Source organism: Colius striatus, chromosome 17 (assembly GCF_028858725.1).
Source record: "Colius striatus isolate bColStr4 chromosome 17, bColStr4.1.hap1, whole genome shotgun sequence".
Classification (NCBI taxonomy): domain Eukaryota; kingdom Metazoa; phylum Chordata; class Aves; order Coliiformes; family Coliidae; genus Colius; species Colius striatus.
This window is the reverse complement of record NC_084775.1, coordinates 14855012-14882789: the sequence shown is the minus strand read 5'-3', so window position 1 is coordinate 14882789 and position 27778 is coordinate 14855012. Positions and strand designations below refer to the sequence as shown.

At 46.3% G+C, this 27778-nt stretch overlaps 1 protein-coding gene across 4 annotated transcripts; it reads right to left on the bottom strand.

The window, feature by feature from the left end:
* Nucleotides 1-1845: 1845 nt before the first annotated feature.
* MAPKAPK5 (MAPK activated protein kinase 5) lies at nucleotides 1846-27778 on the bottom strand. 4 transcript variants are annotated; one of them, XM_010207108.2, is made up of 14 exons: nucleotides 27427-27778; nucleotides 22813-22886; nucleotides 21463-21538; nucleotides 19921-20018; nucleotides 18336-18444; nucleotides 15673-15762; nucleotides 14958-15053; nucleotides 13676-13756; nucleotides 10140-10327; nucleotides 7810-7930; nucleotides 7074-7204; nucleotides 6368-6489; nucleotides 5932-6036; nucleotides 1846-5114 (listed from the first exon to the last, which is right to left on the bottom strand). In XM_010207108.2, exons 1-14 carry the CDS (start codon nucleotides 27460-27462, stop codon nucleotides 5020-5022), a joined length of 1422 nt encoding a protein of 473 aa, XP_010205410.1. In that variant the 5' UTR covers nucleotides 27463-27778; the 3' UTR covers nucleotides 1846-5019. The 4 variants fall into 4 exon arrangements, with proteins under 4 accessions (XP_010205410.1, XP_010205411.1, XP_061866073.1 ...); XM_010207109.2 differs by having other exon boundaries at nucleotides 6374-6489; nucleotides 27427-27777; XM_062010089.1 differs by lacking the exons at nucleotides 18336-18444; nucleotides 19921-20018; nucleotides 21463-21538; nucleotides 22813-22886 and having other exon boundaries at nucleotides 27427-27776.

The following is a 27778-nucleotide window of genomic DNA, read 5'->3' as shown; positions in this document are numbered from 1 at the left end:
TGTCAATCTCTGACTTTTTCATTCCCTGTAAACACCAGAGCATGTACCACACTAATCACCAGCTGCAAGGAAGGACAAATTGCAAAGCAGCATCAAAAAATCAGCGCTCACTTCTGTGCCTCCACTTCTTGTTCCCTTCTGTTGCCCTTGTTCCCCTTCTGTTCTTCTTCATGTCAACTCCTGCTCAGCTGCAACACTCAGAAAAATAACTTGCAAGCCAGTGGAGCCTCAAGCAGGGCTCCCATGGATCTGTCTGTGCTCTTCTAGCTCCTCCATTCAACAGCGTTCCCTCAGGCTGCACCTTGGCCACAGCTGGCTTGGAGCCACAGTCACTGCCTCCCAGGCTGGAGGAAAGACAGCAAAATGTGGTTGAGGAGACATCAGAAAAACTGCCTTTAACTCAGCAGCAAAGATCCCTTCTCATCAGAACACCTTCTTACCTCCAGGTCTGTCCTCCCTGCTCAGGTTGACATCTTCTCCCTTCGAGCGTGCCTCTTCTTAGCTCCTCCTTAGGTACCTGCCTGTGAGGGAGGCAGCCAACTGCCACTGAGCAAAGCAGCCCAGGGAAAGAGCTGGCAGGAGTGGGAAGCTGGAGGAGAGCTGCACTTGGGGCTGGAAGAGCCCAAGGGGTGACCATTTCTCCAGCCCCACTTCAAACAGCACCGTTCCACAGGGAGGATGGGCCCCATGTTCCAGCCCAGCTCCCTGACAGCAGCACAGCCAGCAGCAACCAGCACATTAAACACGGCCAATCCATCTAAATCCAGCCCCTCTCCTCACAAAGAGCCTGCTGCAGCCTGCCTGGGCTGACCCTGTTAGCTGAGAGCCTGAGGAGCCAGTGCTGCTGCAGCAATTTGTTTACAAGGGGATTACAGCTGCAGATTACCAGGGAAACAAGGATTCAGCTGGGGCTTAGAGCCTCTGGTGGCTGCTGACAGGTATCCTTGCAGGGCTCCTCACTCAGCCGAGCACATGGCACTGTTTTAGCTGTTTGGGGGTTGTTTTCTGGCTGGAAAGGCAGAGGCATGCTTTGGGTCATGCATCCTTCAAGGAGCAGGGAGGAGTCTTTTCGTGTGCCACTTCAGCTGAGCAGTGGCAGCTGGTTTGGCTGCCCTGAACGCTCCCACCTTCTCTCACTCCCCTTCCCCATGCTCTGAGGGTCACTCACTTTCTCAGGGGCACTCACCCAACTCCTCCAAGGTACCAAGCAGAGGGATGTTAACCGTTCCAAAGGTGGCCTGGGGCACACAGGCACTGATTGCTGTCCCACTGCCTCTTCTCCCTGACCCCTTTCTTCCACACTGCTCCTGCGACAAGGGTCTGTGTGGCTGCTGGCAACAAGCCCCTCACACCCTGCTCTTCCAGAGTCAGGAAGCATACAGGTGTCATGCTTGACAGCTCCAGTCTGCGTTGAGAAGGGCTGAGGAGAAGCCCTCCAGTGCTGCCAGCCAGAGCAGAGGTTCAGCCCTCCCTTCCCCAAGCAAAGAATGAGCTGCAAGAACAATCCTACAGCCCTTAAGGGGTTAAGTGGTAGCACTGGGCAGGTGCTGCTGCCATCTACCAGGGCAGGACTTAAAAGGCAATTTCAGGTTATGCTGCCAGGCAGAGCAGCAGATTTTTCTACGGCTTTATCCAGCCTGTCCTGTCAGTCATTCTTTCATCTCCAGCCTCTCCAGGCCACTCCTGCAAAACAGAAAGCAAAGTGCTTATTTTGAGCAGGCAGGATGGAGGAGTGAGTGTGGCAGGGCAGGAGAAGCAGGCTGCCTTCCCCTCCAGGCCACCACTGTCCTCCCTCCCTTCTGTACTCCAGGGACTCCAGGAAGCAAAACAAAAGCAGCCAGGAACTTTTCAGTTTAGTAAAATCATTTATGTACACCAATGCATAATATTTACAGGATGCCACTGACCAAAAGAACACATTCCTGGTGACACGGGAGAAATGAAAACAGCGGAACACTCAGGACTTAAAACATGGCATGTGAGGACAGATGCAGATTGCCAAAAGAGAAAAAGCTGAAGTAATGACAGCACAGCTCTGACATGGTGCTGTTCCCAATAAACAAACTCTTTGCCTAGTCAAGTTCTTCTAGCTTTTTCATACATTGAGAGAGCTTAAAATCAGTCACAGGAGAAATCAGGTAGACAGAACAGTTTGAAAAGGTCAAATGATTTCAGAGATCTGGTTTTTTTCCTCTTAAACAAAACTCTAACCAAGAACAACCCCTCCAGAGCTTTCCCACATCCTTTAGTGTTTGTACAAAGGGGTCATCTTTGATCCCACACAACTCTTCCAGCTGCAGGTATGTACAGTATTCACAGTCTGCTATAAAGATCAGCAGGTTCATCACTGAACCTTTCACAATCCAGACAAGGTATCTGGCATAAGAAACACAGGAAAGGAGAAGTAAAACACTATAAAAGATGTAAATTAATCCATTCAAGTCTATTCCATTTGGAAATCTAAACCACATTGAGTAAAAAAAACACCCAACAATCAGCTTTCTCACAGAAGTAAAACCATTTCACCTTGAATGTTCAAGTTGTGTCTTCTTCCTATGTCTCTCCTTTCCTCCACTCTAGGTCAGGCCATTCTTATTTCTCACAGACAAGACAATCTAGAGGAAATCCACACAAAGCAGTTCCTTAGCACAAAAGCCTTTTGGAATTTGACTTCCCTCCAGATACCAAAACACTTTGCACTCAGACATACCCACCTCACCAGCAGCAGCAGCTTGAAATGATTGTGGTGTGGAAGTTAAGGGCCCATGAGGAGAGGTGGGACAGTCAGATCACAGCTCCTCAGCTTGTTTTTGAGCTGCCCTGGGTGTCACAAGCAGCAGCTGCTCTCACACCCCAGGGGGCTGCAGCCATTGCACACAGCAGATACACTGGTGCTGCTGGTGTAGCAACTAGAGGACCTGGCAGAGAAAAACCAGTCCCACTGGTTGCTCAGAGGGTGTTTGGATGGTACCAGGCAGTTGTTTGTACAATCTCATCCATTTTTCTTCTACCAAGTTCTCTCTCCCAAGAAAGCATCGGAGCGTTTCCCTCCTCGGAGGGCAGAGCTGCAAAGTGCTTTGGTAGGGAAATGTTTGCACTCTCATTCAAAGAAAGAAGATTTCCTTGCTTCTTTCTCTCTTTGCCACATGCAACACAAAGAAGATTTCCCAGCATATGGATTTCAAGTTAAAAAGGAAACAGATCTATCACATGTAAAGGTTGTGTGGATGTTGACACAGCCCAGAATTTAGGGCAAGGACACAAAGGCATAGAATAGGGCCTGCAAAACTTGCTGATCCTACCTAGACATAACAAATACTCTGGTCTCTTCTTATTTCTCTCCAGCTGTCATTGAGACGTGTCAGTGCAGAGATGAGGGCCAGAGGGTCTTATACAACCCCCTGGTTTCCATCAGAGACAGCGATGGTGAAGTAGGGACTGAGGGTCTCACTCTGCAAGAAGACAGGGACTGGAAACACATCAACAGGATCAAAAGGAAGTTGACAAGGTGCTGACAAAGAATGGGAAATTAAGTATCTCCTTCATGTACAAAAAGGAAGTCACTGCTTAGAAAATGTTATAGAAAGAGTCAGACAGTGGTTTGCCATCCCAGAGAAAGGCTGCAAAGAAGCCTGGTATAGAAAAGAGACAAAAAGGAAGAAGGCTGGACTGCTGTAAGAGGAAACAGGGAGATTCATGGCTCAGGTTTGTTCATGTAAACCTAAAATTCATGAGCTGTGAAATACAACAACAATGTTCAAGAGTCATTACTAATAGCCCTGAATTGGCACTTCAGTCTGCAGACCAGACTCATTCGATGGCTGCACGGGTTTAGTACCAAAATATCTCTATAAAAAGCCTTCCACTGGTCTCAAAAGAAAGCAAAGCATCAGAAGGTAGAAAACTAGAAATATGTACAGAATCTTTTCATTTGTTTGTTTGATTAAGATTAAAAAAAGCAGCTTTTGGAGCCAATATTCCAGACTGGTGTAAGAATCTGCCCTGGTCAGCCTCACGGTCCAGGCAGCAGAAGGACGTGTGTCAAGGAGCAGCTCTGCATCTGTTGCTCCCCAGGAGGAGCTCAAAGGCATCAGAGATGGGAGCCTGGACTCCAGAGGGTGACACAAGAGAAGGCTCACCGGTGGGTTCACACAGCAGCACTGTGACCCTTGCCAGGATGATCTCTTTCAAACAAGAGGATGAGTTTGAAACCAAGTGTTGGATCTTCTACACAGGAAGGAATTAAGAGTACACAGGTGGAACACACACACAACTTCTGACCTGGGGATGAAGCAAATGAGCCTCACACTTACTTTTCTCTGTAGAAGATCCCACCATGAAAACAAAAATAAGTAAGTAGAACATTCTTCCATTCTGCTGTTGAACAGGATGATAAACAAGGGGAGTCACACTGAATGGCCAATTCAGCCTTAAAAAAGGTCTGAGCAAGATGGGGGCTGCTGATCAGAACTGAAAAATACAGCAGGTATATGGACTGAGGTGCCCTTGGCAAGGCCAAGCACGGCTCTTGGGTCACCTAGGGAAACACAAAGCTATTTACTTGCCTCTACACGAAGAATTTCGGTGCCAAAGGGAACCCTGAAGTTGGTGTTCCACAGCACAGCCTTCAGGGGCTTACTGAGCAGGGCACTGAGAAACTGTGGCTGTCTCATTCACATCCCCAGCCACTGCAGCTGGCTGTATGTATAGCAGATGGAAGGCAGCTTCTGCAACTGGTTATTAAGAAAGAAAACCTGGTCTTTAACAATATAATTGGCCCCATCTGGGGGAGCTGTGATTAACAGTACAGAAGTGATCAATATATACCTCAAGGAACTGGGGTTTAAAAAAATATTACAGTACCAGTGATTCTTTTTTATCTACAACTATACAGCATCATCCTCAAGCAGTGTGGAAATTTAATGAAATAATTATGATTTATTAATTTACATAAAAATACTTTGTACAGTGAAAGAATAAATCTTAAATGGTAAAAAAAATAAGGTTAAGAAGCTCCAGCTATTGAGAGTCGTGGGAGTTTGTCTGCTCTTCGATCACTTGTTTGACTATTTCTGCCAGTTTTAGTCGATCCACTTTGTCTGTGAATCCTCTGCCTGAAAAGGAAAAGAAGAGGTGGTCAGTCAGCTGGTGCTGGGTGCAGGGAGGGGAGCCATTGTGGCTCGAGTTCTAGGCTGACTGAACACAACACAGTGCTTCACACAAGATAATATGTGCAAGGGAATCAAAATGAGTGATGATGTCTAGTTCCACTGAAGAAAACAGAGCACTAAAACCTCCTCAAGTTAAGCCAACCAAACAGAATAGAATGAAGGAAGAGGCACCACCAAGCTCTTGTGAACCCAGATGATGCCCCTGGTCCTCTAATATTCATCAACATCTGTTCCTGGGGGCTGACACTTCTGCTGCCCAGTTTTGCCAAGGGGCCATCTGAACACTTCCCAAGCAGCTGATCCAGTTTAACTGGGCTTCCTACCCAAATGGAGCAGATGAGATGCACTGACAGAGGTGAGGGAAGCAGCCTCCAGCAGAGAAAAAAGGTAATCAACAGCTGGAAGGAAACCACCTCAAAACAGCCAAAGCACTTCCTAAAGCAATGGTCCATTTGTGCTGTTCTGGACCTGCTTCTGCAGGGGGGTTGGACTAGATCATCTCTAAAGGTCCCTTCCAACCCTACCATTCTGTGATTCTGTGACTTGGTGCCTTTGGAAACAACCCTGAACCTCAAACAGACATTTTAAAGAGCTCCCCACCACATTTCTAGAACTCCTGTGCTGGCAGAAAGGCTGAAACAGTGTCAAAGCCTAAATCAGTCTGGCACAAACTCAAGACATTTGTTTTCATTGCCATCCCAGAAGGTCAGTGGTTCCTGGCATGGGCACAGTGCTCTGGGGAAGAGAAGGAGTTCCTCACCATTCCAGCTGAAGCTCTGAAGAGTGTCTCGCAGCAACTTACACTCTCGATTATACTTCCATGCCTCCTGCATCACTTCATTCAGCTTCTCATCTTCATTCTCTCCTGTTTAGAAGAAAGAGAAACAGGTTTGTCATCCTGCCTCGCAGCAACACTCAGAGCTTCAGTAAGGACTATGTGCAGTTACTCCTCTCACCTCATGCCAACTAAGAAATTGGTTTGAAAGCAAACGCTCGTGTCTGAGAGTTATTGTAATAGCTCTGCCTGTCACTGTTGACACCAATATTCTGCAGGCACCAAAATTAACAGTGCACAGGCAGCACTCTCCCCCTGAGACTGCCTAGGACAACAGCAGCTTCCTCATCACTGACACAGACTCATCTCCAGGCAGTGTTTTTGCACATTTAGGAATGTAACTTTTTAAGCAAGTGGCAACCTTTACCAGCCTGGGGTAGAATGCACTGAGCAATCACATCTCTCAGCTTTTCCAGGGCCACATTGGAATCGTTACTTCCATTCTCAGGGTCGTGGATATACACACCATCCTTTGGCTTAGTGCTGCAAAAGAACAAGGAGGGAACAATTACAATTTGAATCGTTGTGTAACTGTGCCAGTGTAACACCCTCTGGAAAGCTGGGCCTGGGAGCTAGAGTCAGCACTGATTCTAACAGTGTCCTGTATTATGAGACCACTTTAAATATGAATAAAAAGAAATACTGCTTTAAATTCCTTCAAGTAAGGGCAGTCCTAAAATGCATTAGCTTATTTTTCAGGGAGGTAACTCAAAGAGAGAGAATCACCTGACTGCTGCAGTGTCAAGACCAGGAAAACACCCTTGGAATTCTTCCTCCAGTTTGCCTTACCTTACCCAACATGTGGCTCATCTTCTCATAAGGCACCTGATCCTGTATAAGACAACACCACCATTCCTGCCCTCACTGGCACACCTTGGAACACACACCAGGTTGTGCAGTATGACCTGACTCCAGCCCCTCACTTCAGCACCAACAGCACCTCAACCAAATCAGAAACTCAGGAGCAGGGTTACAACTGAATGAAGCTATAAGGTGCTTAAAAGGCCCTCTCCAGGCATCACAGCTGCCTGCACTTGGATCTTTCAAAGCCAGCTTTGGAGAGTTACCCCAGCAGTTTCCTTTTGCGCAGGATTGGGTTGTTGACGGAGTGAAGGGGTTTGAGACTGACTTTGAGGTCCTGGATCCTCATGTTCGCAAGCTGCTCTGCATGAGCCTGTTGTATCCCTGCAACCATTGCCTGGAATGAAGAGAGTTGCACTTGATGTTTTAAGGAGCTTCTTTGTGTGTTAAAGGACAATATCTAGACAATGTTAGCTGTGGGCAAAACCAAAAGAGCTGCACCAAAACAGAGGTAACAAAAACCAGGTGTGCATCATGCAGGATGTGATTAAAACTACAGTCCCTGAGTGTGGGACAATATAACCTGACCTCACAAGGGCTGAACAGCACAAAGGGTCATCTCTGCTTCTCATGTTCACCAGCTCAAGAGTGCTGATTGAACTCCTCTGCTGCTAATTAATGAGCTCATAGCTGCAGTCAGGTGTAAAACGTGGCAAAAAGGAGAAGACACCTAGAGAAGAGTCCTCTGGCATGTGCACTGCCATACTCTGCTCTCTACTGCTTAGCACATGGCTGCTCTTTACTACCAATCTTGGAGCATCTTCTCCGAGCCCAAATATCAAATGGAACTGCTTCCATTTGCTTGCAGAGGCCTCAGGCTCTCACTAACACAGAGGGGGAGCTCTTGATCTGTGTAACACCACATGAAACAGAACACAGGACCCATCCAAAAGCTCCCCAGCAATCCTATGCAACATTCTTGATGAAATAAAACATTTAGACCTTGTCCATCATGAGCTGGGCAGAGGGCAGGATGTTATCGAGGGCCTCGGTGGAGTTGAGCCAGGGATGGTCCAGCACACCTTCGATGGTCAGCCGCTCCTCGGGTTTGACCTTCAGCAGCCTGGGAGAGGAATCAATCACTCTGTAAAGAGGTCTGGGGTGATTTACAACATGCTGCTCTGTCTGGGATCAGAGCATTCAGCAATCACTAAGCATTAGAGGCCATAAAAGAAACTCCTCCTAACAACTAAAACACTGAGCTGACCTGAGGGCAGTCTGGCTTCCCACCAGCTTCACTGTCATTTGCTGTGGTATTTTAACTCTACCACAGCTCCTTCCTCACTTGTCCCCAGCAACTCAGCACAAAAGAAAGGCACCAAAGGCCATTTGAGTAATACCTGTGTACTGCTGAACTCAATCCATATCCTCCCAGATGGCAAATTATCTTCCAGATGACCTAGAAATGATCCAGATCAAGACTCTGGAAATGCTCATCCACATAACAGTCTATTCTCACACCAAGGACTTTGGGCATGGTGAAGCAAGGGCAAGGTTCAGAGTTGGAAACCTGTCTGCTGGATTAACTGTTTTCACCAAGCAACTCCTTAGCTTTCCTCCTCCTGCAAAAGCCTCAAGTAATGGACACTTCAACAGGCTACAGCACCTCAACACAAGGAGGAACTTTACTCTGAGATCTTTGAAAACTCCATGGAAGTAAGTTTTTTACTAGAATGAGACCCTAGAAAGAGATTTTGCAGATCAACTCATGTTTTCATGCCAATCACAAATAAAAGGGTAAAATTTCCCACTGGGTGCTGACAAGTTGTCCCAAGAGTCTAACCCAGAAACAGAATGACTTGATGGATTTGTCACACTGCCTTAGACAATACCCTAAACCAGCTTCCTGGCTGCACAGAGAATTGTTTAATGCACCAAGGAAGTGGAATTAACTTGTACAAAATGTCAGCAGGACCACAGTGTAGCTCATGAGTTTCACTTGCAAGGCTGTGCTGCCAAACAGGTCCTAAGTTCAGTTTTGATACGAGGCCCAAGACACATGCATTCCTCTTCCACAGGCTTTCAAAGTCCTAACCTATTATCAAGCACTCCAGCCCATAAAGCTTGAGGTCAGGAATCAGCTTGACATGCTTGAAAGGAAGCAGCTGGCTGAATGCAAAACACCACCTCCAGAAGCAAGGCTCCATATGAATAGCAGCCTACATAAATAAAGGGTACACTTAGCCACAGCCTAAATGCATTCCTGCACCATAAACACTGATTGAGTCTCACTGGCTGGAAAAGGCAACCAGGAAAGGGAGCCCTGATAGCACTAATAAGAGAATTAAGTGAACTGAATTGAATCCAAGGAACAATATTCTATGAGCTGTGTTTCAGGGCCATTTTAAAGGACAAGAAAATGTACTGAAGTGGCTTCTGAGCAAGGATAAAGAGCTGACCTTGGTATAAACAGAAGTTTCACTGCAGCACAGTCTGCAGTGTATTTGGTGAAAGGCTGAGGGCTCTCCTGCAGTGCTATAAACAGGTCCCAGCACCCTTTCCAAACAATGCTAAGCCCTTGGAGGTTTTACACCATGTCAGGGGAGACAGGGAGTTTAAAATCATCCAAACAAGCGATTTTTCATCCTTCCAGTTCCTCTGGTGATACAAGCAAAAGCAGCAAGTCCCTCTCACACCTTAAAAAAATCAGTGAGGTCAGGATCTAATCAGTGCCACATTCCTGCTTTGAAACCAGCCCATGGGATGTCAGCCTCAGAAACATTTGCAGCCAGAGATGAGCAGTGCATGAAAAACAGTTTCCATCAGCTTGTAGAACAAAGCATCAATGCAAAACCTTATCTCAGATCTTAACCTCCCTTTCTCTCCACTCCTTTTAGACTGTGTTACGTGCACAGGGTTTTAAGAGGCAGATCTTTCACATTGAAATGCCCCTTGACCTTAACAGGAGTGTGACCATGATCACACGGACAGCACCTGCAGATGTGGCAGCCAGTTGTCCTTCTGAAGCAAGGGAGGGTACCAAGTCCCCTTTAAAGACTAGACCCACAAGGTACTCTAGCAACTTCAGAGACAGGAGACATCCAGAATGGAAAACAACAGTTGGGGAGGGAAAAAAATAAAGGAAGAGAGAAAGAAAACTCTTAGCCAGCCTTTGTTTGTGCTGAGCACAACAGCAACCGGGACGTGCTGCAGGCAGCTCCCCCCACCTTTGCAACAACAACTCCTTGGTGCCAAGGCACTTTCAAGTGAGTTTCTTTTCCAGTTTCTTAAGATAAGCAAAGAGCAACACAACATTTTCCTCGCTGACTCACTTTCGCACAATGTCTTTGGCCATTTCTGAGATCTGGCTCCACTCCTCCTCTGGGAATTCAAAGCTTCCCGTCATGATCTTTTTCCGCATGTCCTTGGGAATGGTCCGACTGTGGTGTTTGGAGTAAAACGGAGGGTATCCACACAGCATCACGTAAATAATGACACCCAGGGACCACAAGTCACAGCTCTGAAAGCAAGGAAATGGTCACTTTGGGGTGTGATTTGCAGCAAGCAGGGGTGTAGCTACGGTCAAAGCTCTCTGTGAGTCCCCAAGGGAACAGAAACACGGCTCAGCCTTCTGCTGAAGGGCCGTCAGAGGAGCTTCGTGGGTAAACAGGGCAAAGCTGTAAGCATGAGGCAACTCTGTGCTGCCCAGCTAAGCTGCTTCCAGTACCCAGCAGCAGCTCCTGGAAGGCTCTGCTATGCAGGGGCGGGCTGGATGGGAACAGCAGCACCTGAGGCCAGAGCGAGCTGCACACCTCTTACACCTCTCAGGATGCTTCAATCCCAGTCTCTCAATATCCCAGCACTAAGCAGAGTGTATTTTTTTGACTGTGAGACTAAAAGAAGAACCCCCCAAACACCAGAGCTTGCAGAGACACTTCATGAGAGATGTCTGTAATGGAAACCACACACCCCAAAAGCCAACGAGGTGAAGCAGCCTCAGAAAGCCAGGAGCGGTGTGTCAGGGCTGCTTATGCTGTGCTCCCCACTGCCCTCCCACCCCAGCCTGCAGCTCCCTCCCCTGCCTGTAGTGTTACTGCTGATGGGATACCAAATAGGTTCATCCAGGAGGTGGATCCAGTTAAAAACCAGCTCAGTGAAGAAGCTGAAAGCCAGATCTCCTCCCCATCTGCACAACTCTGTGTTCACAGGACACACACTACTTGGGAAGAAGACTGTAACAGCCTGCAGACTTCAACTCACGCCTCTGTTGGACCATATCTTTAAGGATGCAGCTCTCTTATCACTTGGTTATGGTATGGTGCAGGCTAGGGCTGGTAGGACTTGCTCTGACCCTGGCCATCCATCCTTAGTATTTCCTTTGTGCCAATAGTAGCATTTGCACAGCTCAAACCCAAAGGACGGACAGCCCAGCAAAAGCAGAAGCCTGAACTCCAGTCAGGTTCAGGTGACTGTGCAAAGACATGCAAAAGCAGGTCTGGGGAGGTTCTGCAATCAGCTGACACAGACAGAAATCTGCAGAGCTGCCAACTGAAGCAGCCTCAGCACCAGCCCCAAAGCTGCCCCACACTGACCCAGGAAGGGGCCCTCAAAGGTGAGACTGTTTCCTTTTGGAGGGAATATGCTTAGATCAGCTCATACCAATCATTGTAACAGACCCTTGGCTTTTGGCTTTTACAAAACATGTGGATGCTGACAACAAAAGGAACTCCAAGGAGTTACCCCATGTGCGTTTTCTTTTCAGCAAGTTGTTTAAGCCAAGCTCAGACAGCTCTAAAAGTCTCAATCTTTATTTAGGTACTTAAATTCTCACCATTTTCCCATTGACCAGAGATAACTTCTAATGAAATCAGAGAGGTTTTTAGGCATGTAAGTAGGAAACAGGTTTCTAAATTCTTTGTGGATATGGTTCTCAGATTCTGCTTCTCATGAGTCAGCCACAACACACACACTCAGAGTCAACCCAATACACACACCACGCAGGAAAAACACTCAGGAAGCAAAGATGTCACGATTTCCTCCAACTGTGGGATAGTGCTGCTGATCAGGAAGGTGGATCAGAGGCATTTCCACTCAGGCTCAGACTTGCTGTGGAAGGATAGTGTACCCAGGAGTTCATCACAGCCTAACTTCAGGGAACTAGGTGTATGCCAGACACTGCTTTGGCAGTGAGTCACACTTGGCAAGGTAAGGACGAGGCCACTTCTTTCTGCAGCCTTTCCAGTCAGTGCACTTAAATAAGTGAAACATGAAAACAGAATCACTCGATCACATTCTAAATCCCAGCACATCAAGGCAGCTGAATCTTCTCTGTCTGTGAGATAACTCCAGTTGGCATCTGTTTTCAAGGTCCTTCCACTCTGTCCAGGAATATGACCCATGTTTTGCTTCAGGTGCCATGGTCAAGGCTCTTTGGTTCATTAAAAGACCAAAACAGCTGTCAAGCTGTTATCAACATGAACAGTGAGTGACCACTTCTAGGTGTATCTGGAACTGCATCTATGGAACTGCACCTACTCCCTTGGAGAGAGTTATTATTGGAGAGTAAAGCTGCTTCAGTCAACAGAAGTGGAATTGTTGACCCTGTCTTGTGAGACTTTAAAAAAAACCCCTTCCCTGGGACTGGGGTTCACATGAGAGAGGGCAGAAGAAACTGCACTGAAAACACTGTCAGCACCTGGCTGACAACTCTTTTTATGAGAAGTGTTTGGCTTCAATCATCAATCTGATACTCCAGGACAGAGAAGAGAAACTCATAATCCTGAGGAGGCAAATTCATGGTCAGGAAACCCAAGTGGACAATTTACCTCTGCCTGTCTTTGCTTTAACTGTCTATAGAAGGCTACTAAAACATAACACTGTGTATCAAACTACTCTCTCTGGCATGTGCTGGGTTAAACAACCATCCTTGAAGCTGGAACCAGTGCACACACTTAGCACTGCTGTCAGAAACCAGTCAACTTAAAGCTCACACTCTGAAAGAGCATCCAGTGGGTCAAACACTGCTAAGCCAACAGGAAACAGCAAGGACAAGGAGGGAAGTGTTTTGGAATGACCAAAGAGAAAGAAGCACAACCTCTCAGGACAATCTGTCACAACTTTGTGAAGACTCCACCAGCAGCTATTGCCCATGGCTACTGCTACAGACAATACAACACACTCTTGGTCATTTTGGTGCAGATCCCTGATCCAGACAAGGTGCCAACACAGCTGCCTGAACAAGACAGCCTGAATAGTGCTTTGCACATCCAGAAATGCTGACTGACAGTAGAGAAGAGGTTTTCTTTGAGCCAGTCTCTTGTGGAGGTGAAAGACCTTCCCCCGTGGTCCCATTCCAGCAGAATCATTCTACTTGCTCCACAATCTTGTTCATATTTAGTGCTTCTTTAACAATGTTTGTGTACTTTTATCCTTATCTTCTCATCTGCCACTTCAACTGAATGAAGCCTGGTCTGAACCTTATATGTTTCAGGAGAGAAATAGCTCTGTATACCTGGCCCCCTCTTTTAGAAAAGCCAAAAGAACCATACTTTTGAGAAATACAGCCCCAAAGACACTGCTTCCTTACAGCTGAAAATACACATGCACACAAACCAGCACACAACATCACATTTCCCTGCTGCTTCCTGTAGATCCTGCTTCTTACTCACTTGGAGATATTTGGCTAGTTAGATTCATTCCTGTCACATTCCTGCTCCTGGCCATAAGTGTGTCGTTTCAGGGCCATAAAGTTTATTGCTTTAAGTGATAAGCTGTGTCTATAGAATACTTCCACATCAGATGCATCAGGGGGAGAGGGGAAGACACTGTGGTTGAAAGGTACTGACTTGGGGGCTGTTTCCTAGCTTACCTTGTTGTAAGTGTAAGGTGTTGGGGAGGTGGGGATGATACCAGATTTTTCTTTCTGATGCCGTCTTTGTGCCTCCAGTACCTGTTGCCACGAGAGGAAGAGAAACACATGATGCAAAATATACCTCATCTACAGGCACCACAAACAGCAATGCCTATGCCAAAGGTGCCTGATGCTTTCCCATTCAGTGCACTTACTCCAGCTACTGAAGGCTCTGCCAAACTCAAACTGTTCTTCCTAAGGAAGACTGAAACTTGATTAGCTCAAAGATTTTGCTGCTTTGGATGAAGGCTTCAGTTTTGCCTGAATCAAAGCCATTGCTCACAGCTCTTTTGTTCAAAACCTCCAACTCCTCCATGTTTTGGAACTAGAACCTAAAGGCTGTGTGGAAAGTAACCTTAAGCTCCAGAGAGCTCCCTTTTTGTCTCCCCCATGAAAAAGAGAAAAATCACATCCATGTGTCCCTTGCTGATCAAAACTGTGTTTAAGGGTTTCTACAAAAACCTCAGTTTAAAAACACTACAGGTTTGGCAGTTCTCTTGTTTTCTAAACCCTGTTTGCAGTGCACCAGCAGGCTCCAGTTGAGGAGGCATTTTCAGGGCCCTATGGTCTGATCCCTGTGATTGCTCTTCCTAGTCATTAAAAGCTGCTGACATGGTCAGTACTGCAATTAAGCAGCTGTCTGCACTTTTCATTTTCTTCACTACTCCAACACAAAGGACAGTGGGAAAAGCAGCACTACAAAAACCAGCCTGTCTGTAATTATAGATTATGTCTTAATGCATACTACCAAAGGGGCCAAGCCAAGGTGAGCAGGTAACCCTCTGACACCACCCTCTTTTTGAGTAACTGCCTTTAAAGAACCTTTTTGTTTCAGTATAGTCCTTTTGAATGTCATCTTGAAATTGCAGCCTGAGCTGGAATAAGGATTACAAAGCAGGGGCTTTTCCAAAACAACTGCTTTAATGCAGTTAAAGGCCAATTGTGAGAATCCTGGAGTAGTCTCATTGGTGGGAGTCAGGCCTGGCAGAGTCAGGAGGCATCAGCAATAAATCAGTGCTAAGAACACCATCCATGAGACTTGCCTCATGATCTCCTGCTGTAATCAGTAGATCACTGGGGCACTCCACCTTGAAAGGTGACTGCAATACAATTACTCAAGCTTCCTGTGTCCAGAAGCCCTTAATAAGACAGCAAAGGCTCTTAAAATGAGGTGGGTACAGAGGCACAGGCAGTAAAGATCATGATTCCCCTTTAGCCTAGAACTGGAATCATCTGTTACCTGAGGTGCTACGTAATATGGAGTGAACTGTGGTGTCATCAAGTCACCTTGGTCTACTTTGGCAAATCCAAAGTCACACAATTTAACAGGTGCATCCTAAAACAAGGAGAAGAGGCTTTGTTACGAAATCTCATTGTATCAGCTTTTCTACTGCCTATTTCTTGTCTTGTACTCACCCTCACCACATATCCTCCTTTGTTGTATTTATACCCTCAGCACCCCTCAAAGCAGCTAAAAGGTCATAAACTGATCTTTGAAACACTCATTTGTCTTTTCCTGGGTGCTCTGGGTCAAGAGCAGCCTCCCCTCTCAGATTTGGAAAGCATTAAGCATGTTGTAGAGGGGTCACTGCGTATGCTGGGTGGTTGTGAGAAGGAGAAAGAAACAGGCAAGTGCTTGTCTATGTCAAAGCACCTATAATGCACGTTACATCATCCCAATGACACCCAGGGAGGCAATGTGGCAGAGTAGGTCTCCTCAGCAAACCAAGACTCTGTGTTGAGGTGGAGAACCTGACCCATATTTAACAGCTGCAGCACAGACAGTCTGCACCTTGAGCAGATCAGAGTATGGAAAAGCATGAAGCCAGAAAAGGGCATTCATTTTTGGCACCAGAACATTGCATTCATGTCATTTTACAGCTATTCTCAAAATCACCATTGAGCCATTTTACAGACTCCAGCAGTAAACAAAGAACATCAAGTCTTCATCTTACCAGAGAGTTATCCTTGAAGAGGAGATTCTCAGGCTTGAGGTCTCTATGTGCAATGTTTAGTGAGTGGCAATGCTGCAAAGCCAAAGCTATCTGAAAAAGGGCACAACAAATCAGCTACAATTACAGAACTCCTCCTTTGGCCTGGACAGTTATTTTAGCTTTAAAAAGGACATTGCCAATGTAGCTTAGACCCCAAACATTTTCACTCCCCTTGGGTACAATTCTGAGTTAAGATAAACCTGGCCATGTTGTGCAGTAAAGAGATGATTGGGAAGTGAAACCCACTGAGCTCTTCAGTTCCATTTCACCCAAAGCAAATGGAAAAGCTAAGTGGCACTGGGCTTTCTAGCCACCTTGGTTTGACTGCTCTGGGCATCATTAGCCCCCAGAAGTGAAACAGATCATGACAGTGTCCTTTTATATGCTGTGCTAGGCCTAAAAGGTCATTACACTTATTTGCAGGCTCTCCAGCAACTACATTATGTATAACAGTCAATAGTGAGTTCTTGTTTCAGAGAATATTTCATTCAACTTGTTACCAACTCAAAAGTCAACACTGAGGTAGTTTTACTCTTTAATTCTTGGCATACTGCTTGCAATGTAGTGACTTCATGGGATATCACACAGAAATGCACTACTTGATTCTGTTAAAGACAGCTTCTTACATTGCTGTGGTTTAGGAACCTGTAAGCCAGGCAGGAAAGCTCTACAGAATGTACATCTGAAAGTGCAATTCACTTAAAGAGAAACCAAAGCAGAAATATTCCAGCAGCATTACTGAGACATAAGTCAGGCAAAGCCACATGACCCTTATTTGAAAGTACTGCCACAATGCCCTGGGTGAAGTCCTGAGTCCTTAGAAGGCTTCGAATTACTGTGACAAGAGAACTTCAGTGTTAACTCAGCTCAGAAACAAATAAACACATTCCCAAAGAAAATGAAGCAGATTTGTGGCAAGTTTTTAGCTACTACTGGGTACAAGAAACTAAGAGCTGTAGTTCAAGACGATGATGAACCACCACTAGATGAAAGAGAAAGACTTCAACACTGTTCTCCAACTTCATTTGTAAAAACATTAAATTAACATTTAAACATTAAAACATTATCCTTGGGGCATGGATAATCCAAGTGCATACACAGCCAGGACTGAACTCAAAGTCTTGTCTTTTGGTATAGTTTGAAAAGATTCTCCCAACATATTAAACCTGGAAACCATCTGCATTGTCAAAACCAAACAGCCCAAAGGACATGAAAACAAACTGTCCTGAATCAGTCTGTGTACTTCCACCTAGTTTCTTTGTTGGATAAAACCAAAAAGGTTAACAGCATTTCATTAAAAACATGGTAAAGACAGAAAAGTAAGATGAAATGACTTGGCTCTTTTTTTGCCTCAGGATTAACCATGGCCTGATCCTTATGCCATAAGCTGTCATATCCATTTATGACAAATGCTGTAATATCTTGTCTCATGTTTCCTTTCCTTTACTCACTTGCAGTTATCATTGGTGTGGGAGCAGGATATTTACTGATCAGTATCTCCAGCACAGTCTCTCACCTACAGTTTGTACACATTGGCATTCCAAACAAAAGATAATCCCTCCAAGAAGCAATTAATGGCAACTCCATCCCTCAGATTTATGCTGTGGTGCCAATTCCATGCAGAAGAGCTCAACCATTTTGACAGCAAGATCCTTTGGCTTCTTATAGCAGCCTGCTGGTCCTCTGCTGTGGCTCCCTAGAGAAGCTATCATGACAAACAGCCATATCAGCTTTCCTGCAGCCCTCCCATTAATCCAAGCTTTCTGACTGGCCACCACAAGTCATCCAATAGCTTGGAAGTGAAAGGGAACAAGTTCACCCCAGGACTGAGAGGGACAGACACTGGGGATCCCCACACTGAATCCCATGGAGGCCCTTCTGCTCCATCATCCTCCCTGCTCTATCAGGACACAAGGTAGTCACACCAGATGCACTGCTAAGCAACAAAGAGTCTGATGAACATGAAACCCTTCAGTAATAAATCCTGTGGGGGCTATAAAACACCACATTCATGAGTGAGCTATGTAGAGAAATGGAGAAGGAAAAAAATGACATCAGAACAAACAGCACAAAAAACATGCACTATAGTGATCCATTCCTCTGCTGTTATCTTCCACAATAGGCAGGACTTCCATAAAACCAAACACAGAACCCAGCTTGAAAACCACCAGCCTGAGACACGTTGACATTATTGTCTGCTACCCAGCCCAAGAGGTGAGAGAAACACCAAGCCCATGTCATGGTCAAGAGCAACTCTCAAACTGGAGCTCAGGAGCCACGTGGGGTCTGGTGAGAGCCTGTGGATTGTCCAAGGTTACCACTTTTAGAACAACAGTAAGGGATATGGCAGGAAGACTGCCATAGAGGCCCCTTTGGTGAAGTGTCCTGGAAAACCATTGCTAAGGACAGCAGCGACACCCAGAAGAACTAGCCCACACCTTCAAATTCTTTGCTTCTCTTAAAGCTTTGGCATTGTCAGGTTATAACAAAGCAGGCAATGATCATTGGATCAGAACTGAGGATTATTTTTGCTTCCTTTTTTCCCACCCCCCACCCCCAAGAAATTGTTAAATACTTCAGCCATTATCATTCATGGATTTGCTTATACATGGGGGTTAACTTGCCTGCTTTGTTACTTGGCTTGCTTGCTTCTCAGTAAAGTGCCGGTGCTGGCTGATTCTGTGAAATAGCTCTCCCCCTTCCATCATCTCCATTACAATTAGGAGCCGAGCCCTGTTCAAAAGCATTTCATTTTGTTATGTTAAAAATAATCAATAAAATAACAGAATTGCTAAGCTAATAATGCATACTTCACATCTACTGCTGCAGGCCAAGAGAGAGACATACACTTGCTTCTCCTACAGGTGTCAGAGCTATTTTGGGTCCGTAATTTTGCCTTTAAGCACGTAAGCTGCAGGATTTTCTGGCTCCCAGCACAACCTGACTCATTGATTGCCAGCCAGGAATCTATATGCTCTTCATGTTGGGCTCCCACATCCAGCTGGAATGAACACCTTGGGTATGTCTACACAGATGCATTCAGACAGACACATGCCAGCTCCACTTGTGCTTTCCACCAGCAAGTCAGTTTGGACCTGGACACACTTTAGACACATCAATGTATAACTCTGCCTTCAAAGAACAATCCAGCAGGTAGAGTCTTGTGTTGAACAGATTAAAGAGTTTCCAGGCTGGAGCTGGCTTAGAGCACAGTTGACACCAGTGTGCACCCATCCCCACAGACATGCCCACCTGCCTAGCCCTCTGCCTAGGAGCTAAAGATGTTGGCAGCAACTTCCAAGCAGAAGGCTGAGGAATCACCTTTAATGATTTTGAGTCTGGACACTCTACTGTACCTCATGTTTTTCTACCTCATGATTTTCATTTTCAGTTTTATTGCCAGGACCATCAAGGATAATGAATAGGAAGTGTGGAGATCAGGACTGCTAGATCCTCAAGAACTAACTTCTCAACACACAGCAAAATCAGATACACCAGAGACAAAGACAGGTTTCAACTCTTTAATTCTCCCTGCTCTGATTTTCTTCTTGTCAATTAACATCCAATTAGAAGACAATGTTTTTATCCCAAGCCATCTTAATGTGTGAAAAATAATAACTCTGCTTCATGCTTTGCTGTGTTTAAGCAGGACAAGGTATTTAGAGTTTAGAGGGCAGAACCTAATCTTTTTAGATGATTTCTTCCTCTTTTTCTCTAAACAAAGAGTGGCACTGTGTTTCCCAGTGGCTCACCATCATGTAAAAGGATTTTCACTTAGGATTCTAGGTAGCAACAAAAGCCACAGCTCCAATCCTGCTTTAACATGCTTTGAAAGCAGGAGGCTCAAAAGACACAATTGAATTGAAGGTACTAAAGCAATATCAAAGCAGGACAGAAGCTAGAAGCTAATATACTCTCTCAGACAATGCAGGTATCACAGACTGAATCAATGAAAACCTAAGGAATGAAGATGTATTCAAAACCAGCAGTGAAGGATGCAAAGTCATTAAAGTATGAGAAGGTCTGGGCACTGACAGGGGAAAAAAAACCAAGTGTTGCTTAGTCTGAAGTATAAATATCACATCTGGAACTCCCTGTAAATATTCATTGTGGTCACACTGTGATTAAAAACCAAAACCACACTCCACTATACCTTGGCCTAAACATGGAAAGCAAACTGTGGGAATGAATCACCCTGTGCAGTCTTACCTTGGGCTGGATTCATGTGGGAACTGCACACTGTTAGCATACACTTCAATGATCTGAACAATGTTTGGATGTGTTGCACACATCATGTGCAGACGTACCTTGAAGAGAAGGGAAGAGACGTTACTGGACAGGGTGACAGGCACTTGATCAGTTCTGCTCCTCCCTCTGCCCCCAGGAGCACACATGAGCCTGTGTGCTGCCAGCTGTGCTCAGCACCACTCACACCCAATTGCAAGTCATCCCAATCATAAGAAGTGCCTACAAGTGTTTAGATCAGTGACCAACAGCCATTACACTGCTTGGGCTGAGTAAGACAAAAAGATCACACATTGCCAGTGTATCTGTGAGAGACCATGGATTCAAACCATCAGGGTTCCAGAAAAAGCCCAATCTTGGATTTCATTGGGTTTTAGAATAAATCTAAAGCTAGAGCTAGCTTTAAAATAGCATCAGAGGGATGACTGAAACCAACAGTAATGAATGCAACCTGAAATTCCATACCCTGGATTCCCTCATGGCCTGATGGTCTAAACCTCATCTCCTGTTCTGACTTACTGAAACAGGAACCTGAGGAACCTTCCCCTGTTTAAAGCTACCTGGACTGCTAAATCAAGCCAAGGCTTGATGTTCCCTTGTAAACAGATTCTTCTTCCCTAGGCATTTTAAAAGAGAAATTGCTCAGCAACAAGAAATCAAAGTTACCCAAACCTTGGGGACAATTAACACTTCTTTCACACCGTGTTCATGACAACCTGAAGGACTGCCCTTCATTTTCAGCAGCTGACACCTTGGTACCTTGGCACACTCTTGCCAGCCACAGCCAAAAACGGTATCATGATGTGAGCTGACTGAGTTTCCCATGTACAGATAAACCCATCCCATTTTAAGAGTGTCACTTGAAACATTCCTGGCAATTCTTACAGTGACATCCAAGAGCAAGATGTATGGAAGCAAAATCCATCCTAAACTCTTCATGTCACATTACACAGGACGTAGGAGAATCACAGAATCTTAAGGCTTGGAAGGGACTTTGAAAGCTCATCCAGTGCAACCCCCCTGCCAGAACAGCACCACCTAGAGTAGGGCACACAGGAACTCATCCAGGTGGGTTGGAATGTCTCCAGAGAAGGAGACTCCACAGCCCATCTGGGCAGCCCCTTCCTGTGCTCTCTCACCCTTACACTGAAGAAGTTTTGCCTCGTGTTTCTTTGGAACCTCTTCCAGCTTGTACCTGCTGCCCCTTGTCCTATCATTGGCCATCACTGAGAAGAGCCTGGGAATGCAGCTCTATAAATGACACTTGCACACCTACAGCAAACTCCAAATTAGAAAGCCGCTCTGCTAACCCATCACCTCATCCTATAGGGACTGAGCACAGCAAGGCCACAGAATGAAAAGCCAGGAATCTTGCACAGCAAGATCTGCCCAACAGGTGGATTTGGTTGGGTTTGTTGGGTTGGTTTGTTTGAACCCATTGCACCAATCCAGGGAAAGGGCAAGACTGCAGTGTGGGAAGGCAGACAGTAGAAACAGGAACTATACCTCATTTCTAGCTTTTGGACGATCAAGAAGGATTTTCAGTGCAAAGCGTTCTTGAGAGGATTTTTTCACGCAGACTCTGGTATTACAGCAATAAAATGAATGATTCAGTCAGCAAGAACAGTCAAAGAGACACTTCAAGCAATCCATCTGTAGCTACGAGTTTGCTCCCCACAATGGGAATGAACAGGAATGCCCACGGTCTGCAGCGTTCAGGGCACCTGTCACCACATCCCAGCTTGAAAGCCTCAGTTTTCAGTTTTCCACAGCAATCAAGTGTGTTGTGTAAAACACCTCACACACAGTTACACTCTCAGCAATCCAGAAAAAGTATCAGAGAGCAATGGGTAAGTGCAGCCAAGCAGAATGCACTCTATACATTTGGCCTGAAGGGAACCTTTTGATGAAAGAACCCGAAGCACACAGTGGCAGCCTCAACATCTCCAACGGAGGGTATACTCTGCAGTAAATAAAGTGGTTTCTGAATGGTTTTCCTTGTTTTGCCAAGGCCACTGCCTGTGCTGTACACGGGTTTGTCTCTCTTTCCCCCATTTAACAGGAACAATTGAACTGCGTCAGAGGGAGGGGCCCACGTCTTACCAGGCAGCTACAAGAATAAAGCACAAAGGGGTATTTTAATACAGATCAGAGGCAACACAGCAACACAAAATGGATGAGAAGAACCCAGTGCCTGTACAGGAAGATAAATGGTGGTGAGAGACAATTGCCCTGCCAAGCTCCCAGAGACAGAGGGGTGCAGACGGCTGTTTCTGGCGCTCGTGCACCAACTGCCAGTGCCAAAAGACAGAGTGCCTGTCCAAAAGGGAACGTGGGTTTTGCTTTACAAAGCCTCCAGTTTCTGCAGGGGTTAGGAATAAGGATGAGCAAGACTGCATTGAGATGCAGAGCTCATGGCAAGATCTGCTTTGGCCTCACATGATCTGAAAAATAACCTGGTAAAAATAGCCCAGGGGCACAGAGTGCTGATGGCACCGGGGAAGGGAGCAGCAACCTTTGCACTGCACTGACAGTGCTTATCCAAAGGACAAAGGTGTTTGAGCAGAATCTTCTGTCACTGCCATTTCACAACCAACTCCTGCTCCCACTTGGCCTCAGGAATACAGCAGTGAGATGGGACAAGGCCATGAGGAGAGCTTCTGCTTCCAACATAACCCATAAAAGACAATACCCCACTTGCAGCTACAGGAAGCAGAGACATTGATTTGTTTATAAAGACAGTCTTCCACAGATCACATGGCTCTGCTGTTAGCACACTTCCAACACATGCTCACTTCTCCACAGCCAAGGAACCAGGCTGTGATTACACACAAATCCACAGGTGCATTGTCTTACCTAACGGGACCACTGATCCCAGCTCCCAGCTTCTGAGTCCAGTTAATGTTGTACTCCTCTAAAATGGAGGTTTCCTATTCAAGAAGGAGCAAGGGGAGGGGACAGAGAGTAAAAAAAATAAACACATTACTACATCCCTTCCAAGAAAGAAACCCCAGCTCAGCAGACCTGATTTGCAAGGTACCTGAGCAGAGAAAGCACTTGCTGTGGAGCTTTGCTTCACCTAGGAAAACCAAACATCAACACAAATGCTCACATAATAACATACCTCAGTTTAAAATTACCTCTGATCAGCTGAGACTGCTCATCCTGGCATTTCCATACAATCACAGAATGGTGGGGGTTAGAAGGAACCTTTAGAGATCATCCAGTCCAACCCCCTGCCAAAGCAGGTCCCACCTAGACCAGGGCACACAGGAACGTGTGCAGGCGGGTTTTGAAGCCCTCCAGAGAAGGAGCCTCCACACTCTCCCTGGGCAGCCTGGGCCAGGGCTCCCTCACCTCAACACTGAAATAGTTTTTCCTTATGAGAACAGTCAAGAGAATCTTGTTTCTTTAGTACAGAAAGTGTATCAAGGGCGTTTTCCCCCCGACTCTTGAATCCAGCTTCCTACCCCCATAAATCATCAACCACAACTGAACACAAAGGCCCAATTGCAACATTCTGTATTTTTTGGTCATACAGCACAAAGGAAAATGATTTTGCTGCTGTCATGGGGTTTTCAAACCTTTGGGATCATTACACTGTACATTAAGCCCTGCATGACTAGTCTTAGCTTGTCTGATAATGAACTGGGCTCGTGTTTGTAACCCTTTTATCCAAATCCACATAAACAAGGTTTGGGTTTGCTATCACAGAATCACATTGTCACCTATATTCAGGATCATCTTTCCAAAAAGCCATGCTTTCTGATCACCTGCAAGAAAAGGAGATGGCCACAACAGCTAGCAAACAGGTAAAACACCTCCCAGATGCACTGGAAACACACTGGAGAGTCCACTGCTTGCAAAGCAACTTTCTGATTGGCTTTTACCCTTCTTTTAACTTCCATTCAAAAGCTGCAGCATTTCAGGATTCACTTATGCTACCAACTGCAAGCAAACTGAGAATACCTGTGCTCTGAAGGAAGCTGTTGGAAGTGGCAGCCCCCAACCTGAGGAACAAACACTGCTGCCAGGCTGGAGCCAGGCCTCAAGCCTCACGGATTCAGAACAAAGCAAGAGAGGAAAGCTGATACCTAAGGCAAGGTTTGAAGTGCTTAGAGAGTGCAAAAGGAAAAAAAAATGCCTTCTAATACAGTTTGAAGTAGGTACCACATACATCACAAATTACTAGTGTGAAAGGTGCAAAGGAAAAAGTGAAAGTCAGCTGTTAACCAGAGATTTGGTGAGGGGTTTTAAAAGAGAGGGGCATAAGAACACAGTGGGTCACACACAGTTTGCTGTTTTCAAGTAGAAACACAAAGAAACTTCCTTAACAATTTAACTAACACAAATTTCACCCATAAGAAGCACATTAGGGAAAAGCTAATGTAATCTTCCTGGTGTTCAGGTAAAGAGAACTGAAGGCATCAGAGGTGGAATGAAAACACAGCTTCAGAAGAGCATTAGTGAGCAGAGAAAAGGCTTCCCTGAACTGGAGAGCACTTCCTCAGCACATGCTTTCAAGATCACCCTCAGTCTTTAAGCTGTGAAGTCAAAGCACTGGAATTGAGAAGCAAACATCAAAGTGCTCTGGAGCAACAGGTTGATGAATTGATAACAACTCTTGGGTTATTTTGCTCCTCTTCCAAAACCAAAGAAGGGCCTGCCTGCCCCAAACCTTACCCTAACCCTTTCAACACTCTCTAAAAAGAGATACTGTCTCCACATACAAGCTCAGTCTTGACCAGTTTCTGTTGCCTTGTGCCAGTTCTGTGATGGCACAGAGACCATTTGCTTTATTACAGTTAAGTGGAACAGAGCAGCTGGTTAGGAATTGGAAAGTCTGAGATCTATGAATCAAATGAAGTCAGAATAAGATCTGACCATTCTCAACTCTTGAAGAATAAATTCAACAACTATAAAGAAGTCAATTTTTAACTAAAAAAATCAGTTTTCTTTCATATTCTGCAGATTTGGTTTTAGCTTAAAAAAAAGGGCAACATGTTTGTTTTCTGCATTTTAATTTGGATTAAAATCTTCCTCCAGCTTTACAACTTAGAACTAAAACCAAACAACCTAGTGATGAGGAAACACTACCCAGCATTTCCTACTGACACCAAATACAGCATTTGAGAACTCTGACCTCAATCGATGTACAGAATTGCTTACATCTCCTTCCAGCTCAGAAACAGAGGCTTCACCTCTAGCAACATGCCTATGTAGCTGCAAGTCAGCACAGGATCATAACATTCAAACAGTGTGAAATACTTCAAGTGGATAAAACTGCCCTCTGAAAACAGTAACCTCTATTTCAGGCAGTAAGCTAAATGCTTTGCCTCTTCATTTAGATTACTCTGCTGCAGATGCAGGCAGGAGAGGGTAGGGTGTCCTGTACTTAGCTCCACATCTGGAGAGTACAGCCCTTAGAGCAGCAGTGCTGCACAGCTCTGGGCTCTCAGAGCAGCTGACGGGTCAGCTGGAACTAATCTGCTGTGGCTGGGAACAGAGGAAGCAGGAGAGTGCCAGGGAAAGTGCTTTCAAATCTGCAGTGCTGCAGTTTCTTACTGTGAACCTTTTTGCTCCTACTGGTAAAGGAACTTCTGATAGCTCCTTAGGTTAATTTCCAGCGGGCAAAGGGAAGAAACTGATCTGAAACTTACTCAAACACCAAAGAGAAGTTTCACTTGAAGACTTCAGTTGTCTTCAACAGCACAATTCCCTTTCAGAAAGCTCAGGGTTATCTACAACAACAGTTCAAGCATCCTCCCATGCAGAGTCAGCAGTGTGGGATGCAGGCAGCCTGGGAAGGCAGCACTCTGAGATTTCTTGTAGCTTGATCTCCAGCGAGCTGCCTTCAGACAGGGTCAGGCACGCACCAGCACTGCTTGAGGGGAAACTCAGGCACTTCTCAGCTTCCACTGAATAACCATGGGAAAAGGTTTCAAATAAGGTACTTGAAAAATCAGGCATACTCATTACAGACAATTAAAAGTACACAGAACTGCTGCTTGGACAAACTCCACATATTCAACAAGTGAAACACCAACAACCAGAGTAACCCCACCTCTGCTGCTCCCACACGCAGCCTTTGCCTTCAACACCGATCGCTATCTTGAACCCCAGCCCTTAAACCTGCAGACACAGGTGAAAACCACTCAAACATGAACAACAACCAAGTATCTGAGAAGCAGAGAAACCAGCATAACATACAACAATGCTCAATTAAGGTCTAGGGTCAGACAATGCCTATAAGCCAAAAGATCTGCCCAGAATCTGCTCTTGTTCAGAACCCCTCCACACCGAGAGGGGCAGCAGGCAGACACAGGACTGGCCCTACACTTGCACAGCTGCTTTGGTTTTGTTTTAACCTCCTAAAAAGCTCTGAAATAACACAGAAATACTTGAAAAACCTTAACTTTGAAAGCTTTCTTGACAGCTGCTTCACCTGCACTGAGCTAAGCCTGGTAAGGAAGCAGGAAGAGAGTGAACAACCTCAGTGCTTGATCTGATCACAGTCTGGGTTGTCTGAACACTGTGCTTAGACTTGCTACTACTTTGGGCTTTTTTTAGTTCAAAAGGCAAGACCCACAGGTTTTAAAGCAATCCTGACTTTGAGAACACAAGACTGTGTTGCTACTTCTCTCACACCGATTTTCACCCCCAAAGAGCTTTGTAAAGACAAATCCCACTGTGGCTGCCAACAGGGCTAAGGAAAGGAGGCAAATGCCAATACACAGGGGCTTTTTACCCACATCCTTAAGGAATTCATTCCTCTTATTAAAATAAGCATTTATGAAGGCATCCAGAATCTGTGACAGCAAACGCTTTGCACAAGGTCAAGACTCTTGCAGAGGGACTTTAAAGCACTGAGGGGTTGTTTTGGCACTTCAATCCCAAAAGGGTTTCCCCAGCTTCTTCAGGAAATCCACTCAGCCAGGTCGCAGAAGGATTCCCCGGGAAGCACTAAGCTGTAAAAAAAGAACTCCTGAATCTGTTCATCTCCTCTACCACCACTCGGAACACAAACACCATCCCACACGCCAGATTTGTTTTCATGACAGCATGCGAACAGGAACTCGGGGATGGATGGAGGCGACAGCACTGCCTCGGCAGCCGGGGACTGCTGCGAGGCTCAGACCCCTCCGGCCCCACTCCCAGCCGCCCCGAGTGGCCCTGGGGATGCCCCCTGCAGCGTCAGCGTCCCAACATTGATCGCCCAAGGCCAGATCCCGTGCAAACCGCCTGCCTACAGCTGCTGTTCTCCACCCGGTGTCTGGTGCTCCACAGCGGTGCACTCCAGGTGACGAGCCCGAGGGCAGCGCGAAGCGGAGCCACAGCGTAAGAAAAGCAGCGGCCGGGACTTGCCGAGACCCGGGGCCCTACCCGGGCTGCGCAAATCTCCTCGCAGGACAAGGGGACGAGTGTGGGGTGGTGGAGGGGAGACCCCGAGCGCCGCTGCCTCCTGCCTACCTTGATCGTCTTGTCCATCTCGTGATCCTCCGACATCCTCCCCTGGGAAGCTGGGGCTGGGGGCGGTCGGGGGGAGCGGGAGCCGCCGGCCCGTCCCCAGCGAGGGGACAGCGCGGCTGAGGGGGACGAGAGCCGGCGAGGGGGCGGCGGAGGGGCCGAGCCGGGGAGCGTTGGGCCGCGCTAGGCAACGGGCAGCCCCGGAGGAGCCTTTGTGCCACCGCCGCACCGCCTCATCCCCGGCCGGGCGGGCCGGGGCGGGGAGGGGGTGCGGGCGAGAGCCCTGTCGGAGGCGGGGGCGGGCTGCGAGGATGGGCCGCGGGGAGGCCGCGGAGCCGCCGCTCAGCCCGGGAGC